We start from the raw sequence: 18,834 nt of genomic DNA on the forward strand, positions 1-18,834 counted from the left end.
ACGCGCCTTCCTGATTGGTCGAAGCGTCCCGCACACCTTACACGTGTCCCCACTCACCCTCCCACACCCACACACCCACACACACAGCCACAATGTTTCACGCTACACTCACGACACCCGCCCCAACCCGCTTCACGCAACACCTGCCGAGCTAATAGTGGCCAGACACCCTCTCTGCGCCTCCCCTCCCGTCCTAGCGGCGCCGCCCTCTACAACCTCTGTCACTCACTTCTCCTGGGCTGAAGGGGCTATTTGAATATTTGTTTCCCTTTTTTTCATATTTCTTTCATGTCAGCTTGTATTTAGATGGCGTGGAGTCTGTCAGATGAATATTAATATGTGTCGGGGAATTCATAAGGTACTTGCTCCCCTCGACGGCCGGATGCCATATATCAGTGTTTCCCCTCAACGCCGCGACAAGTAACCGGGGCAAATAGATAGACGGGGGTGAAGGAGAAATACAGGGAGACTACAGCATTTTCTTTCCTTTTATACTGATTTACAGGAGTAATTTCCTCCTCGTTTTAACTTTTGCAATATTCAAGACATTTAAGCTCGGTTAAGTGAAGTAGTTTTTTCACAGGTAATAATCCGTTCAGGTGCCTTAACTAACCCCATTCTGAGAGACCGGAAAAAGGGCTTAACTTGGCGTGCCTGCGTCGGCCCCGTCACACGCACCGGAACCCAGTGTGGTCAGCCTCTGGGCGGCCTCGGACAGGGCTGTTTGGTGTTGGTGTGGGCGGTGGTCAGCATGTTTGGTCTTGTCAAGGGAGGAAGGGAGAGGTGGGTGGGTCGGTGTGCGGCTGCGACAGGAAACAACGTGACTGACCACACGAGGACGACCGGTTCGAGATTTTCCCTAAATGGTCAAGCAGGACCTAATTCTGCGCATATTTTCTTTGACTACTAACATAAATGCGTACTTTCTTTCATTATGCTTCATACAGTATTGCTGGAGGTTATAAGGAGAAACTTTGTGAGATCAACTGGTGGGTCGGGACGCAACAATAGGCGAGTCAGCCCTGAAATAAGGGCGGCGACGACAATGAAGAAGGTGACAATGGACGAATGGCGAGGGGCGAGGGAGGCGAAGGGACTCGAGGGAGGAACACAGCCGACACAGCCTGCGACGAGGGGCAAGGCGAGTCAAGAGGAAGAGGAAGAAGAGGAGGAGAATGAGAAGGAAGAGGCAGTGTGCGGTTTGGTCCATGATGGCGGTTGGGCGATGCGGTCTGCGTGGCACGGCCGTCCACCCCACGCCCACGACCCCTGCGGAATAAGTCCTCCTCCCTAACCGCTAGCTAACGACGAATCCCTTGTAGACCTAACACCTCTCTGCCCTCCTCCAACCGCCCCTCGCCCGAGCCCCGTAGAACAATAGCTAGCTCTCGGATGCCAATATGCCGTATCATATTCACCGTCGTGGCGGCTCTTCAAGTGTTTAATCGGGTTGGGTGAAAGGTAGACGATGAGCTTATCTCCATGTTGATCACGTAATCGTATGCGCTCGAATAACCCTGTCTTTGAATATGAGTGAAGACGAACCAAGCATCCGGCAGACAGGCAGCGTGTGAAGGAAGACCTCCGCCAGGGGAAGGCCTCACACCTGACGGCTCCTCACCCAGGCCATCCCAGACGTGGCCGCCGGAACCCTCAAACCGCACCCCGACGCCCTGTGCACCTCAAATGTGTGGCCGACGGGCTTATGCGACCTGTAGACCCGTATGACTGGTCTCAGGCGGGAGGCAGGTGATGGGCTGTTGGCACAATAACCGCTTAGGCTCGGCACACCACAATAAGAGTGACGAGTGTTGCAGGTGAAGACTGAGCAACGAAACTAAGGAAAGCAGTGAGGTTTTATTTGTGAGGGAATGGCTCAGGGAATGTATTGGCTTCCCATGACGCCCATGATTAGGTCGAGAAGCAGCATCTCTCCGCCTCGCCCCTCGAAGCAGGGGTACGGGTGGCGCTGTCCCTTGCGCCCACCGTCCCAACTAGGGTGTAATAAAGGTATAAAAGGGGGATATTTCTGTTAAATTACCGTTGTTAAGGGCAGTTTGTCGCAGTATCGCTCGGTAAGGGTCACTAAAACACTGTGTTTAAGAATTGAGTAGAAGAGAACGCAGAGGCACATACCCTCCTTTCTCTATTTCTTATTTAATAGTAACCCATCCCGGCCGCCCCGAATGATGGCCGCGGGCCAAGACGCTGCTGCCCGGCATTGGTTGGGAATAAAGAACTATCTGATGTGTGACACGCCTCTCCTTACCAGCCATTCAGAGCAGCCCTAAAGCACAATGGACAGCTAACTGAATAACTCCCAAACGCTAAAAGGATGAAATCTGTAAACATACACAAAGTTATAATTGGAGATTGAAACGGCAGTTTGGTTTACGTGGGTGAAAATGTTTATAACTCTCTCCACCAGGACTGAAAGACTTTATAGCTCCCCCGCACAATGAGCCGCTAATTCCAAAATTTCGTCTATTTTCGAAAACTTCCTGGAACACGACCACGCTCCATCAGCACCGACAAAAGCGAAAGGCGGAGGCTGCAATTGTCCCCTTTACGCCCCGGGGCAGAGAGGCGAGTGTGCCACCTCACCAGGACTCCGGATTATTGTGTAGGCGTGTGTATCTCCCCGTACAAAGGGGTCGCGTGGCTCCACTATTTCTATATTACAAAACCCTGACGGTGACATGTAGGGCCCGCTGTTTAAACTGTTTATCGGAACATCAGACCGAGCGGGAGTTGGACAAAGCTGCGGGGAGCCCTCCGTCCCCCACATACTGGAAGATGGAGGCTGTATCGGGCCTGATCACGATAGTCTCCTGGAGGGTGACATGGCGCGGGACGAGCCGCCACCAACGCTCCTCCTGCCCCTGGTCCACCATAAATTGGCTTAGGATCTGCCACTGCGGGAAGGGGCGGGGCGGGCGGCACCAGCTGCCCTCCCCTCCATCAGTCATGCACGTCACACTCACAACTTCCTGTGCCTGGCTGTCATCTATAAATGTTATTACCCTAAGTAACATATTACACGTCCACCTTCGTATATTTCACCCCTTGAGGGTACAAATACCTTCTCGGCGCAGAGAGCGAACACTGGTTCCCCGCGCTGGTCGACGATCAAAACGCGCTCCACCATTGTGGGAGGACACGCAAGACTTAATCAATATATAGCCCTAAATCGTGACAGCCCGCATGTCCCTAACCACCATTCTTTTCGCTCTATCGGCATCTTAGGAAGGCCTTGGAGAACCTTGGAGGAGCAGTAGGGGGGAGGAGGGAGGGCCACTACCGCGCCTCCCCATAAAGGCCGCAGTGTGGACGGGCCTACTGAAAGAGCGGTCTGATAACAGACTGATGATTGAGCGCTCTGGCCTGACACACAGAAGTCTGATTCTAGTGTGCTCCGGGTTGCTGATTCCGTCTAAGACTTATTAATCTTCCACAAGTTCCAGACATTTCATAAGAAGGCAACTGTGTAAGCTTTCCTTCGCCTCGAGACGCGGACAGTGCATTCAAGGCCGCACAAAGGTGAGCTGATTACGCCACGTAGATCGGGGCGGTGCGGGCGGCGTCACCTGGCCCGCGTGCCGCCCTCCTCCCGCCCGGGGCCAGCACGACTTTAGCCGCCGCCTGGGCCGCCCACCACCCGGGGTCAGCACGCCCTGCACCAGCCTTGTAATAATCTTATCATGGGCGACGGCAAGGTATTTAGGTTATGGAGGCACGTGCGAGACACCCACTGCTAACAGGGTTGCAGGAGCGGGAGCCTAGAGAGATTGGTCCTTACGAGCCTGTTGAAATCTCCAGGAGGCCAACGAGGCGGCCCTGTGACAACCCCTGACCCTCCGTGCAGCAGCTGCCCGACCCTCCCTCGTCCCCTCATCCCTCGCCCGGTCATCAATCACGCCGCCGATGCTGCCTGCTACAGCCAACCTCAGGCTCCGTCAAAGCCTCAAAACGCCTAAGTCTCTGGTTGGGCCTCCCCGGTCACAATGGTGTCAGGTTCCCTTCACAAGGCCTCCACAAGACAATGGCAGGAAGTGGGCAGGGTGACGCTGACGCCTAAGACTACATAACCAAACGACTAAATTTCGAGCGACGTAACGGATTCGCGCGTAACATTAGACTATGGTATTTTGGGGATGAGATATGTGTACGTGTGACGGTCTTATGGGTCCTTCATCACACATCGGACGAGGCAGCCATCCCCGCCGCCGCCTCCACCAGTGACTCCACTATTATCACCTCCGCCGCCGCCCGTCCACCACCTGGCCCGACCCACAGACGCGAGGGACCGTCTAAGGGCCTGGGCAGACGTTTGGGCCCCGAGGCGGACCTTTCCACTCGCACAAATCACTAGTCATACTTTTCCCTCGTCTCTGGAAGGACCGAGTCAATTCACCGCAGCATCACGACGAAGGATCCATCAAATTCCTCTTTTGTTAGTCGACCTTCCTCAAGTATAGCCTTACGAAGATCATTAATCTGATTCACGAGGCGTTTTCGCTGAACAAAGATGAAGGAAATTCAATAAGTATATAAATAAAAGCTTCCATACATTATATACCTCGTAATTTTTAAACATCAGGAATAAATCTCGGCAGGGTCCTCTATTCTTTGCTCTACACAAAGGATATTAATTTCCATTCTGCTTAGAAATTGGTTTCAAAAAATCTTGGGAGGGAAAAAAATGGGGTATAGAAGAAAGGGTGTTCTTGTGGCCCGGTGATATACCTCGCACAGCCTCTTTATCATAAGCCAGCAGGACGCCAGCACCGCACGTTGGCAAGTGGCTACCGTATTATTTGCTGGCCGAAGGAACGAAATAACTGATTTATTCCCTACTGCCCTAATTTTGCAATTGAATGGCCTTGGAGGAGACTGTAAGGCATAAATGCGTTCATTCATTTGCAAAATCGAGCAAAAAAGGCTTTATGATTCAGTGCGCCGCGAAGGAACTTTTTTTACCTGACAAGTGGAGTGGTTTTTGCCGCCCCTGTGCTGTGCCCGCGGAGGGGTGGGGAGGAGAGGAAAAAACGGGGGAAGAAGATGGGAGGGAGGCAAAGAAGGGGAGCGAAGGTCGGTTAGGTCCAACTGTTAGAAGGTGTTGTGGGAAGACTCGGCAAGGCTGGGCAGGGGAAGGGAGAGCGGGAAGGAGGGTGTTATGTTTCCTAGGAACTCCGAGGCTAACATTTCCTTGGACGAGCGAGCGTTAGCGTGGAGAAAGGCAACGTAATATTAAGAAACCTAACAGTGAGCGAAGATGAAAGAGTGGCTTATTGGAGGGGGTGGGAGAGTGAGGGAGGGGCAAGACAAAGGGAGAGGGACGAAGTGACAGAAGATGGAGTATCCGAAAAGACGGGGAACACATATGAATGAAAAAAGTGGAGCGTGAAAAAGTCTCCTGGGAGTGTAAGGGTCGGGGGCCACGCAACATCCCTGGCCGGAGCTCAAGTGTCCCCGGCCTCAGTGTGTGTGTGGGGGTCGCCTCGCCGCTTTGTGTCTACTAGTTAAGGCGCCTTCACGACCGTGGCACGAAGGATGTTTGCAGGCAGCACAGAATGGTCACGTCCAGGTGGGAGAGGGGAGGCCGGGGCTAAGAGAAGCTGGGTTCCGTTACATCATTAGCACTCTGTGTGAGGCGACCACCCATCTGCCCTCAGGGAAAAAAATGCGAGGCTTCCATTCTCGGCCTCCTCTGGTCACCTTTTCATTGCACTTTATTGCTGAGACTCAACACAGCCTACCGAGAGACTGCCTCCAAAACCTTCTTAGGCCTATACAATTCGGGTGATGGATGCCGCTTTAAAAGTCGATATAAATTAGTAGGCATAAAACCGCGGGTGACACGGCCATTAGGTGGTGGGAAGCAAACCCCGGGAAGACAGAACGGCGGACGACACCAACACCACCACCAACACGGCCGCCGCGACACACCCGACGCAGGCTCTATGCTAATCCCGTTTGGGGCGTCGCTCTCAATTTGTTTAGGACACGCAGCGGCCCCGGTGATGGTTATGGCAGCTGGACGTGTTAACTGACCATGCTAATCTTAACTATAGTACGTCGCAAGCCTAAAAAAATAAATAAGGAAAAGATCTGTACCATATGTGGCCGGGCGTATTGAAGGTGACAAAAAAATAGGAGTAGTAGGAATGAGGCGCAGTGTTGCCAGAGCCGCACGATTTCTAAAGACTGATAAAGGATAAGGACAGCAAAAAATAAGGGCATCAGACAGTAAGGCGAAGCTCACAAATGATATCAGAAGTATATCAGTAATGTACTTCGTTCGTCCCGTATTCGTCCTCTTCGTCCTCATCGACCTTATCCTCATCTTTTTCTTCTCCCTCAACCCCCTCACCTCTTCTTCTCTCCCCCTCCCCCCGCCTCCTCCTCCTTCCCTCCTCCCGGTTTACTCAGCAATAACTGTTCGGAGGATTTTCCAGCGGCGGCGGTGAAGTGAGAGAGGAAGCCTAGATAATGGTACAGGCTGGCCCACCGCACATTATATCGGCCTACACTTGGCCTGCTCAAGTATGGGCCGACAGAATGCTAAAAACGAACCCTAGATGCCTGATATATTCACATGCTAATTGCCGAATGGTGCAGTCCAAACCCCGGGGGCTAAATAAACGATGACCCTTTGGAGAGATGCAAGGGAAAAAAAGAAGGCGAAGGAGGAGCAAGGCTAAACGGAGGAGAAAGGGGAGAGGTGATAAAAAGTTGGACAAAGAAAAGGCCGGATTGCAAGAATTTCTATAGGCCACGTTTCGGGTGCTGAGGGGGTGAATTATCCTGCGGAACAAGGAGAAAAAGGTAGTTTACTTTTGGATGAGAATACAAATACGCTCTTAAGGCCCGGCCCACAACCCAGCTGATCCCGCCCAGCCCTCCCCGGGAAATAAAAAAAATACGGCCAAAAAAGAAATAAGATCATCCCGCTGTAAAAGGACTGAGGGACTCCAACCAATGAGAAAATCCACCCAGATCGCCTGTTTATCGCCTCGTCCGGGAGGGATTTTCCCCAAAACTGTGCAGACAAGGGAGCGCTGGCTGGCTGCCGGGCCCTCGGGGAAAAAGGAAAGAATCTCTAGTGCTTTCAGAGTTTTTATGTAGCTAGTTTTAAATCCCTGTCCGTGATACCTGCATCCCCTCGCCACTCCCTGGAAACGTGCGCATAATCCCCGGCCCTCTGTCTCGCCAGCACAGCTCTGGCAGCATAACAGATTGAAGGGATACATTGTACTGCCAGGCGAGCACCAACGTAGCTCTCCTTTGTCAGGCGTTAACAATAAAAGATCAAATGTGTTACGACATGAAGTGATACATTTTCTTCCTTCCGGGTTACTACTTCGCTGATCAAGAATGGCACCGGGGCCTCCCGCGAGGACGTCAGCGGCAGCAGCAGCGCCGTCTCTTAAGGTCAGCACCACAACCCAACATTACAGTGTGCATTGTCGTCCGGGACGCCTCATTCTTCTCGTCCCCTTCCCGGCGGCCCCGCTGTCAAGCCGAACAAATTGTCTTCTAATGTAGTTTTTTGCCTTTTAACCTGCATTTATTTACACAAAGCGGGTATTTTTTCTTCTCTTCCCTAATGGTAAGGGGCCGAGGCCAGAGGCTTCTCAGAGCCTCATACAAGAAGATGTAATTGCATTCGTCAAGGGCCGAGAGCCGCGGTGAAGAGAGCATATTTGTCACGTATGTCAGATCACTTGTCATTCTCCTTCCCTGGCCGGCGGGGCGTTCTGGCCTGTTGTGGGTCGTGGAATTGAACGTTTGTGTCTGTGTTTGGGTGTGACAGCGTGGAGAGGCCTGTGTAGGTCTACCTCGGACTCTCATAGTGCTGAATAACGTTAGGGTCCACGGCATTGCACCCTCATCGCCCCGGCTGTCCAGCCTCCTGCATATGGTCAGCTTATGAAACCTTGATATCTCTATTACAACATTTTTTGTCTCCGCTCTGAGCTCGGATGCGTGTGGGCGCCTATGTAAGTGTGTCAGAGCGAGGCTACTTTACTATGCTAACACGAGTTAATGGAGGAGGCCGGGCGAGCGTAACCTGACACCCATCCTACGGCAGGAGGCTGTCAGGGGGAGCTGCACGCTTCTGAAGTTCAGGTGTCCCGACTAGCAGTCTCCGTCACCCACCAATACCTCTGAATACACAGGGAATTGGCCTACACTTGAGGGTACACAGCCCGCATCTGCCGCGGGTCATCCCTCACAGTGAGGCGGCTCCCAGGCACGTCTAGGCCGGTCTCGTCCCCGGGGCAGCGAGCGTGAACATGTTCGCTCCAGCCAGACGTGCTCGGCGATAATGGTTATTATCGTGCAATCAACTACAAGCTGGAAGTGCATTTGTCCCATATAAAATACACCAGCCGCCAGTAAAACTTGTATGGGGCTCCAGCCAGTTTTGATAGGTTGTATTCAAGCCCATCTGTTGGGCTCCTCGCGCGCTGGTTGGCTGGCGGCGGGTGCCAGCTGGAGCGTCCCGCGCGCTCATTGGTCGGTGGAACGCGCCAGGAGGCGGGTGCCTACATGTAGTATACTTTAACATCGGAGCGAAATATATATTTGTTTAGGACGCCCCTGCCTCCCTCTATACAATCAGGGATTACGCCGCTGTGCTGTATGTTGTATTTAATGTAGATGACGTTGTAGTCCTGGACTGTACTCGTAAACGGGGGACCCTCAGCGGCACACACACATGTCGCAGGCGCGTCGCCCATTGGTCGATCGATCGGAAGGGTCTGACAATTCGTTCGGGCCGGTGGCGCCGCGCAGTAGCATTAAAACTTTATGCAACTGTAACCTCGCTAATGATATAAGTAATGAGCTAACTCGCCGGAACTGAGGACGTAATATAGGTAAACACACAGGCGGCGAAGATTAACAAGACAGACAGCGGCGGGGAGAGCCACAGCCACAGCCACAGACCTGGACAATACCCTCACCCCCCCGCCCCTCACAACCCCTCAGTGGTCACCCCGCACCCGTCCTCGGATGAAAGGACCCACGTGCGCGAGAGGGGATTTTTTGGTCATAATGAGCATTGCCTAATAATATATGTGGACAATAAAATGGACCCGTGACAAAACAGGCAGATAAGCTCACGGCGGCAGCTGCGGCTCGCTTTGTTTATCAGCGGTGTCGCCGAGTGTTGACAGCGAACAGTGGCGCACCGGCCAGAATAACACGATAACTGTCGCTATCCATCCACTCCTCTGATACTGAGCGCCGACACACTCACCCACATTGATTTACTATAGCCACGTAGATAAACCTCCGCTACAGGGACATATATTAACCTACGCACTTATCAGCTCTTTCATGTGACACCTATTTATCCTCTCACTCACCTTTTCCTGAGTGAATAATGTGATGAGTAGATTAACACACCCACATTGATTTACCACCACAAGTAGATAAACCTCCACTACAACGACGTACATTTGCTTGTGCACTTATCAGCTCATTCACACGTCACTTGCATTCGTCCTCTCATCTCTCGCTCCGTGACTGAAGTGAAGCGTGTACTCACCGGTGACGGCCACGGCGAGGAAGGTGGTGGCGTGTTTCCTGGCGATGGCGGGGTCACAACCGATGAAAGGAACTCTGCACAGGAGGTGATCAACGAAATCGAAGGCAGTGATGGGCGCCAAGTCCCAGCCCAGCTTCGAGACGAGCAAAAGCTCCCAACTCTGTGGAGGAAGAAGAAAAAACGCATGAGGGAGAGAGGAAAAAAAACATGACGTAAAAAATAATTATAGTGTATTTCGATGCTTCCGATAAAGTAATGGGGGCTGGATGCGGAAGTTCTCGTCAGCTCTTAGCGGGGAACACGGCGGCCACAATGCAGCCGCCACGCCCATCTCAAATTATCCGTCAAAGGGCCTTCCATGTGGCCCAAACACAGCGACAGTGACACAGTGGCACCGGCGGCTTCACCTCCATTCACCTCTGCTTGCTTCCGCCCCGGCGAGGGAGATAAAAAATGAATGTGGGTCAGTAGTGTCCTGGAGACCCTATAGTGTGAGGGGAGCGCGTTAGGCCTAAGAGCAGGAGCCTCGGAGTAGGACAACTGAGGCGACGACGGAGGAGGAGGAGGACTAGGAGGAGGAGGAGAGGGCGGGCCGGGGAAACCCTCTTCCTTTTCTTGCCCCGAGGGGACCACCTGCGCCGCACGCCCTCTACTACAATCAACCTATGACGGGTTATGATTATGTGCCGCACAGGTAGCAATTTTGCCGTTTAGGAAAATAAAAGCGACCGAAGGGGAAGCCGGGAAGGTAGAGAGGTGAAAGGCTTAGAAGAGCAAAGATGAAGCGGAGATAGAAAAAAAAAGTGAATCGGACTCTTTGTTAAAAAGGAAATAAGAGGCAGAAGGGCCGCGTGGAGTACTCGAGGGTAACACACACTCGGCCCTTCACAAGAGGAGCCAGAGTACCAGTTGCCCCGCGCATCATGAGAAAAAAAAGCCCATAGTCCTCCCTTGTATCGCCGGCCATCGGAGCGTCGGCAGATAAGAAGGTAGTTAAGTTTATCATTACTGCTTTTTCACGAGCCGGGAAGTGCCGACGTCCACAACACCGTTCGCTAATAACTCGTTTTGGCGAGTCCAGACAGATGCCGCCAGGACCCGTGCGGGGACGAGGCGGTCAGGGGGCCTGGCGATAATTATACCTTCGGCACCGCGGACACAGGTCAGGGACACAACCCACTCATTCATTTATACTCATTAAATTCCATTCTCCTTAAAGATCATTGCCGCCGCCACAACAACACCTCCTTAACACCGATGAGCCGACACTAAGAATAACTACACCTTTTCTAAGCCTTGGGAGTCTTTGCTGTCTTAGCCCAACAACCCTCGGCCGCTGAAAGACGCGCATGGTAATTGTAAACAAATATTGCCACGGTATAGACTCTGAGGGGGTCGAGTTATACAGACAGCTGCCACCACCACTCCTCGGGTCACTCGCTCCACGGGGCAAGTCAGGTCACGAGGAGGTTGTCGGCTGGTGTTTTTCGGATTTGTCTAATTAAAGCGAGCGTAAATAAATTATGTTCGCTGGCCGGAAACTCGTTAATATTGTTTGTTTCGGCGTCTTATTAGTGCCCCACAAAAAGGTGTCCCACAGTGAAGATGAATCGCCTTTAGACGGGAAACGTATTAGCATTATTTATCTTGTTATTCCATCGGTGAGAAGAAAGTAAAATAGTACAGTTATACCTTTAGCCTTTCAGAAACTTCAAAACATCATGCGAGAACAGAAATAGTGACCCCGTGACCTTTCCCTTCATGCACACACAGTCACACGCCTTGACCTCCACCACCCACCCAGCCCAGCGTGTTACTAATGACCTCGATATTAAGCGGCGCGTTTCGGGTTCACGGAGATTAGGTCATGTTACCCACAATAGAAGACGTATCAGGTCAAGATCCCGGCAGATAGGTCAGACCAGCGGGGGAGAGGAGGGGGTGAGAGGAGAGCCACGGGGCCGCCTCACGTTACCACCAGCAGGGTAGGAAACACGCGAAGGCTTGTCGGAAAAACGAGGTCAAGTTCCGAATGAAATCTCAGCTTAAGAAGATCGTCCAGTGTTCTGAATAATGTCGAACGGGACACCATTCTCGTGTTTCGGGAGCGAGCTGGGCATCTGGCGTCCCGGGTTGACATGAGATGCTGGGAACGGCTGATACAAGGACAGGGGGCGGTAGGGAGTCACAGGAGGGCTGGCAGGATGGTGAAGGGGGCGGTTTGGGTTGACAGAGAAAGGGCGGGATAGGACAAGGAAGGGGCCTGGATCGCACCATCAATATATCGTTATCATAATTATGTATCAGTTGGTATAGTCATCAGGAACGTTTACCAGACTTCGACATTTAATCAACGTAATGAGAGAACCCTTCATGAGGATTAATGGTCGTGATGAGGCCAGGCCGTAGAGGCAGGACTGTCAGCCTGTCACCCGATTCCTCCCGTGTTTTAGAGGACTGGAAGGCGAGCAAACGGAAAACATTTGCGTAACGAAGCGGATAAACACACACACAGCTCTCGGTCGTCCTCAGGAAGGGTTAAATTAGCAGAAGAGAGAAGAAGAGGAAGGAAGAGGAGGCTTGTTTGGATGAGGGTGTGGGAGCAGATGTGTCGAGGCTGCGCTAAGTGGTCGCAGCGAGGGGCGGGAAGGGTCTGTCCAGCCTCTTGTAACCTCTCCTGCAGTGCCCACGAGCCTGCAGTGACCGCCGCGCCTCTTTCTTAAGTGGCCCTCCTCACAACAGGCCTCCCCGGCTACTCAGGATCCCCATTCACCACAACAGCTGAAGGGGATGCGCAGGTGACCTTCACGCCCCAGCTGAGCCAGAAACGAGGAAGAGGAGGCGCCGACGCAGGCTCCCCTTACTCTCCAAACACAATTCTAAGCCTCGCCGCTCCTAAACACCGGGCAACCCTTACTAACTTATAGAAGGTAAACATGGAGGAGCTACCGATTGGACATGAGTAAACTGGCACAGAAAGAGCCACTCATTCCTTCCCCTCTACCTCGCTCCGGGCGGCGGCGGCGGGGTCGAGGAACTGGCCTGAAGGGGAAACAGAGGACAGGAAGGAAGGAAGGAAGGGTAACTACACGTGTACAAAATGTGATTTGAAGTGTAACCAGGAGGCGGGGGGGGGAGGAGGAGGGGGTGCAAAGAGACGAGCGGAAGACCTGGTTACCCCGATTGTATGATTGGCCGGAGACAATGGAGGAAAGCCACAGCCTGTTCTCCGAGGTAAAGGTCTTGGGCCGGAAGGGTGAATGTCAGGAGGCGGCGGTGGGGGCCTGCGCAGGGGACAGGGCCACACCACACCCCAGCCACTACCACGACAGGCCATTCTCAGGGCGATAAGGGCATCTGCGGCCGTACGCGAGCAACATGGCAAGATAAAGCGTACAGGGGCAGTGGTGCGCTGGACAAAAAATGACGGTGGTAATGAGGAAAGATGACTTGGGCATCTTGGTTACTTAGCACCGCCTCGGAGGTTGCCAGGCCTGAGAGGGGAGCCAAAACACCGCTTGTGGAACGACACCGACTAGGTTACCTCAAAATGAAGGAGTTAAGTGAAGAAAAATAGTGGATAAAGAGCTTTTACAGACGCTCATAAGTAAAAGATGTAAGACAAGGGGTATATGTAAGAGCTGAGTTTCCTGGTAGAGCATTATTTAGACTTTTCTGTCAGCTCGGCGCCTCCCGCTCTACTGCCATAAAGAGGTAATGTCAACCAGGATGTGGGCCACCCTCTCCCCCCTCTCCCACTCTCCCTCCCCTCCTCTCTCCCTCTAGTGTCGTCCCCTCCTTTACCCTCTCCCTACTCTTCCTTCTTCCATGCCTCCCTCCCCTTTACCCTCCTATTCTCTCTTCCCGCTCCTCTTCCTCCTCCTCCTCCTCTCCCTCTTTCCTTTTTTCTTCTCCTTCACGTTGCGTCATTTTGGGTTCGTCGCTGACTCAACTCTTGAGGGGCAAGCACAGGTGTGTGTGTGTGTGTGTGTGTGTGTGTGTGTGTGTGTGTGTCAAACGTACCCATATGAAAAATGATAGCGGACCACACACACACACACACACACACACACACACACACACACACACACACACACAAAGGGCCGCCTCCCGTTAACGAGTTACCCACACAGGTGAAAGTGTACGGCCACAGGTGTCAATCGTATTTGGAAGTGTCACCAAACAGGGCTAAAAAGGAGCCTCATGTGAAATGCAAACACGGGGGGAGGGAGGGGGAGCTGAGGTGAGGAGAGTTACATTCCCCTTTACCTCCAACCACCTCTCTGGGCTCTTATGTAGGTTGTGGTGGTGGTAATAGTGGTGGTGGTTAGATTTATAGCCACATCTTATACCGCCTAGTGTTTTATGTGTTCAAACGTCGCTTCGAGGTAACTAGCACTTGATAATTGCAAACCACCTTCCGTTCTAGAGGCAGTTTAGCAATGACAAACTGGCGCGGCGAGGCAGGCGTGGTGCAGCGCGTCTGAAAGAGAGAAATGAAGCGTCGGGGCAATGTGATCGATGCCGTATTGTTTGGGTTCCCGACGGGCCTTTGATGCGCCGACCCTAGCGTCTTAGGGTGATTGCCTCGCTCCGGGAGTCGCGCTGATGGCAAACATTACTCAGGCCTCCGACCCGAGAGACTGATATGATAAACGCTCGGGAGGAAAGGAAGAAAAGTGGCGCCCATGATGCCCATACCAAATGCCTCCTCGATGCTCCTCGCCCCGAAGATGAACGGAGGGAATCAGGCAATCATTTACATTACTCCGTCAGGCTCGATCAGACAAGGAACCTGACGGACGGGTCTGGAGAGCCGACGCTGCATGTTGAATGAGACAAGACGGTGAGTCACAGATGGAGCGGGAGAGCGTGAGTGGCGTGTCACAGAAAGGTTGAGAGGACGGCACAGATGAGGCGTTTACTGGTCCATTTGACGCTCGGCCGAACTTCCCGAAACAGCGACTCCTGACCCATGACCCGCAGTCTCACGCCGGGAACGGGTTGTGGATTCCGTGTGAGTACGGAAAGTGGGTCAGGGTGGAGGAGCGAGGTGGAGGGATGAGAAGTGATGGAAGAGGAACAGTGATGCCACGCCAACAACCCAAGAACAAATAATAGTGAGATTAATCAATACTGTAAGATGAGACGAGATTCATTTGTCATTGCCTTAGTGTGTGACGCATCACAGCGGCGGCTTTGAGCGCCAGCAGATGGGGCGCCGACGGGCCTGGTGGTGGTGGTGGCGCCGGGCCGTGAGTACACTTATTAGTGCACCGTCATTCAGGCCACCACTTGGATTTTCCAGGTGAGCTGCTCCAAAGCCCTGAGCGGGAAAAAGCATCTGCAATCTCACACATGGGCAAACACAAGTCCCATTAGTTAACATTACGTGAATTGCAGAGCCAAGCCGCGGCCGCTGCCATACACACACAAGGGAAGGGAGGAAGGAGGGGCCGTGAGGGATTTGGTTCTTGTCTATCTAACCGCTGGGAGGACAAATTTGCCGTCTCTGCGGTCACCCGGACTCAAAATTATGCCACAATAAGCTTTTCTTTGGAATCGACTCGCAAGAAGTGAATTTTCAATCAATCGGCCACTTCCTGGTGCGGTTCACTGCTATTGAGTTTACAGATGACTGCGTGTCCTTCCCTGCGGCTGCTCCTCGTACGGCCAGGCGGGGAAACCACATTGTACACGACGCGGCGACACTCCACAAATGGATGAGTTTCCCTTAAGAAAATTTAGGGGCCTCGGGAGGAGCGGATCAATCATGTTTACGTGTCGTGAGTGGGTCGAGGCGAGGACTGCTTTTGGGTGCTTACGTGACAAGGAACCAAGCATATATAGAGCGTTTTAAGGGGAAGAACTCCATAAGAAAACATTGGACTGGGGAAACTTTTTAAACACATACACACGCACACTCACACACACACACACACACACACACACACACACACACACACACACACGTAGGCGGGGAGACAGGGAGTGGTGGCCCAGCCGTCCCTCATATGATGGATAGGGTGAGTTGCTGCCATTGTCACCCAGCCTCCCCATCACCCTATAATCCCGCGCTGCCCCGTCCATTACCCATCGGGGGAGGCATACACTGAGGCCCCGCGTACACACACACACACACACACACACACACACACACACACACACACACACACACACACACACACACACACACACAACGCCCTGCCGCCTTTGCTACTGCCGACGAGGGTTTGTAAGGAAGGAAGAGCAAGAGAAACCGCCAAAATCCATGAGGGTTTCTACAACGACTGCGAGGAGACGATTCATTTTATAAGTATCGATTTTGTAAGTGTATTAATGTCGCCTCGTTCTCAGTCCCCGAGGATAGTTTATATGGCGGGTTCGCAGATGGGCGAGACGTAATAGTGTGTGTAATGACGGCGCCGGCGAGCGTTAGGGCAGTTCAGGGTCACACATGTGGGATGACGTCTGGCGGAACACTTGTCGGGCGAATAAATGAGTCTGATGCTTGCGAATATCACGTGGACAGGTGTGGCGGGTAATGCAGATGTGGGGCAAACGTGTGGCGCCGAACAGGTGTGACTATACACTCTTATTCACCCAGACACGTGCTGGCGGTGTAGGGCGGCCAGGTAGATCAATACAGGTGATTGGGGCGATGGTTGCACCGTCATCGGGAGCCTTGAGACCACAATCAATTATCAGAAGGTAGAATACAATAAATTACTACCTTCCGGCGCCGAATCCAGAGCCCAAGGTGATATAATTGCCAGGTATACGCCCACCACTGCCGCCCTGACCGAAAGAGCCCCTCTACAGTCGCCCTTTCCACACCCTTCGCCTCCCCTACCTCTAACCCCCCCCACTCCCCCCGCCCCCCTCACCTGTCTCCCGCTCGTCTCGACAATCTCCGCTCGAAAGGGAACATGATGGAGCGGAAATAATTGTAAGAGGAAAAGTTGGAGTCGATTGATGATATGTAAACGTAAATATGTCGATAATTTTAAGATTTTACTATTAATCACATGAAGTTCATTTTTTTCTGCTGGGAACGAGGGGAAATAAGAGGAGGGGCAAATGAGGGCGGCGGCGCTTCTGTCACACCCTTCGACCCACCCATAGGCCAACCTCCCACCCACCCCGAGGCCCACCCGAGCCCCCGCCCCGTCCCCTCGCTGCCGGAAATCACAAGTGTCAGTTACAGTAGTAGTTTAGGCATACCGGGGCTGACCCGACCCAGGGCGGCGTTAGTCTCCCTCAAGGGTCACTGGTCACGGCGGTGGGACGTGTTTTAGGCGTTATGGCAGCACATCCGGCCCCGCCCCGCCCCGCCCCGCCAGCACGGCCTTCCCTTCCTAGCCCGGGCATTCCACAAACTAAATTATCTGGGATTCCTCGCAGACGTTAAGTAAGCTGACCCAACCTGCAGACATTGTTCCTCATAATCCCGCTGCTCTCCTTTCCTGTCCCTCTGTGGTCCCCTTCCCGTCTTTCCTTTCCTCGCTCCCTCCTTTCTCCCCACTTCCCTTTCCTTTTCTTTCCCCACCTCCTCTGCCTGGCCACTGAGGAGCCGAAGGAAAGATGGAGAGGAAGGAAGGAGGGTAGGAAGGAGGGATGGAGGCTCAGGGGAAACAATGTGCTGTGTCTCGTATGGCGTTATCATATCAGGTGTCAGGCGGGAAGGAGCCTCTGACCTGGGAACGACCTGATGGAGACCTGGTGACCCTCGGCTCCTAAAACCAGAGAAGGGAAGTGCCAGCCGCCAGAAGGAAGGAGACGCGGTGATCTACGCCCGTGATGGAGTCTTGTTATTATGTGGGGGATGCAGGAGGGGAAGGTAGGGAGGATGGAGGGTAGGAAGAGGAGAGAACAGGAAAGGAGAGGAAGAAAAAAAGGAAAAGGGAAAAAGAGGGATGCGGAATGGAGATAAGGGGAAGGAGAGGGAAGAGTGGAGGGTAGGGAAAGGAAAGAAGAGGAAGAATCAAGGAAAAGGGAAGGAGAGGAAGGATGTGGAGTGGAGGTAAAGGGAAGGAGAGGAAGGAAAAGACAAAGGGATGAAAGGAAGATTAGTTGTGCTACTCCTACTACTACTACTACTACTACCACTACTACTACTACTACCACTACTACTATTACTATCATTACGCGTGTCTGTATTATCTGTAAAGTTTTAAGCGCTAAATTACCGTGAAAGCGCCGCGGTAAACTTTCGTCTGTGCCTTCGAAATTACCCTCTACGCCCCCCTTAGTCTGGCCTCTCCCCTTTCTCCCGACTCCCCGACACCCTCCCCCTGACCCCCGATCCCCTCTTTGGCAGTAGAGTTTTCCCGCGCGATCTGAGAATTGGCTCCAAATCTTTCTTCGGATGATCTAAACACACACACACACACACACACACACACACACACACACACACACACACACACACACACACAGAGTAAAGGCATGATAAGGCGGAAGAAGGGAAATGTCTACACACGCACACACACACAAAAAAAACACTCGCTGCGTCGACGTATCCGTAATCAATATTGTTCCCGTGTAGTGTTATTTGGCGCGCGGCAGCCACTGGAGGCATTGTTGTACAGCCACCAGCACGGTCGATACACACGTGCCGACATTGCCCCGGTGAAAATTACGATATGTCGCAACTTTTGTTTTGGAGGGAAGCGGAAAGCCTCAACTAACCCTTTCAGGCATAAGGTTAGGCGCTGGAAATGTGACAGGCGGGAGAGGAAGGAGACGAAAGGGCAGTGTAAGAATCATATTGTTGCGGGATCCGTGGGTGTAAGGGTAGAGGGGTGGTAAGGGAGGGTGATGAGGCTGAAACAATTACTCCGCCGCCACGTGCCGATGTAACAGATCCGTGACTTATGGAGCTCCACCACACGCCACGCCGCTGCCCCCTCCCCTGCCTGCTCATGCCTGCACAGCCTCTCCCTCTCTCTCTTTGACCGGTACTCTTAAACCCTACCGTCTCTCAAATCAGCTATTTCTACATGCCAAAAAAGATGTAAAATGCGTTCTCATGAGTGCCTTTAAGTTCACAGTACAGAAGCCTTGTCAAACTCCCACCAGGATAAAAAAAAACCACCCCTGCAAAGTCTCACATCAATCATTTCTTGCCAAAATAGAGTCAAAATGCGTTCTCATGAATGTGTTTTTAGTGTTCACGGTATAGAGGCGTTGTCAAACTCCCACCAGGGTCAAAAACTACCCCTGCAAAGCCTCACAACTCCTACGAAAGCCGAACTGTTTAATATGTGGGCCTT

General features: G+C 52.7%; 1 protein-coding gene across 1 annotated transcript in view; it reads right to left on the reverse strand.

Annotated features, from left to right (window-relative positions):
* LOC127008860 (G1/S-specific cyclin-D2-like) overlaps positions 1-18,834 on the reverse strand; it is a 39,299-nt gene that overhangs the window by 13,358 nt on the left and 7,107 nt on the right. Inside the window, exon 3 of the mRNA XM_050881243.1 lies at positions 9,560-9,719. Within this exon, the coding sequence (XP_050737200.1) occupies positions 9,560-9,719 (160 nt within the window). The remainder of the gene's footprint in view (positions 1-9,559; positions 9,720-18,834) is intronic.

This window comes from Eriocheir sinensis, chromosome 39, assembly GCF_024679095.1.
Source record: "Eriocheir sinensis breed Jianghai 21 chromosome 39, ASM2467909v1, whole genome shotgun sequence".
In the NCBI taxonomy this organism is placed as follows: Eukaryota; Metazoa; Arthropoda; class Malacostraca; order Decapoda; family Varunidae; genus Eriocheir; species Eriocheir sinensis.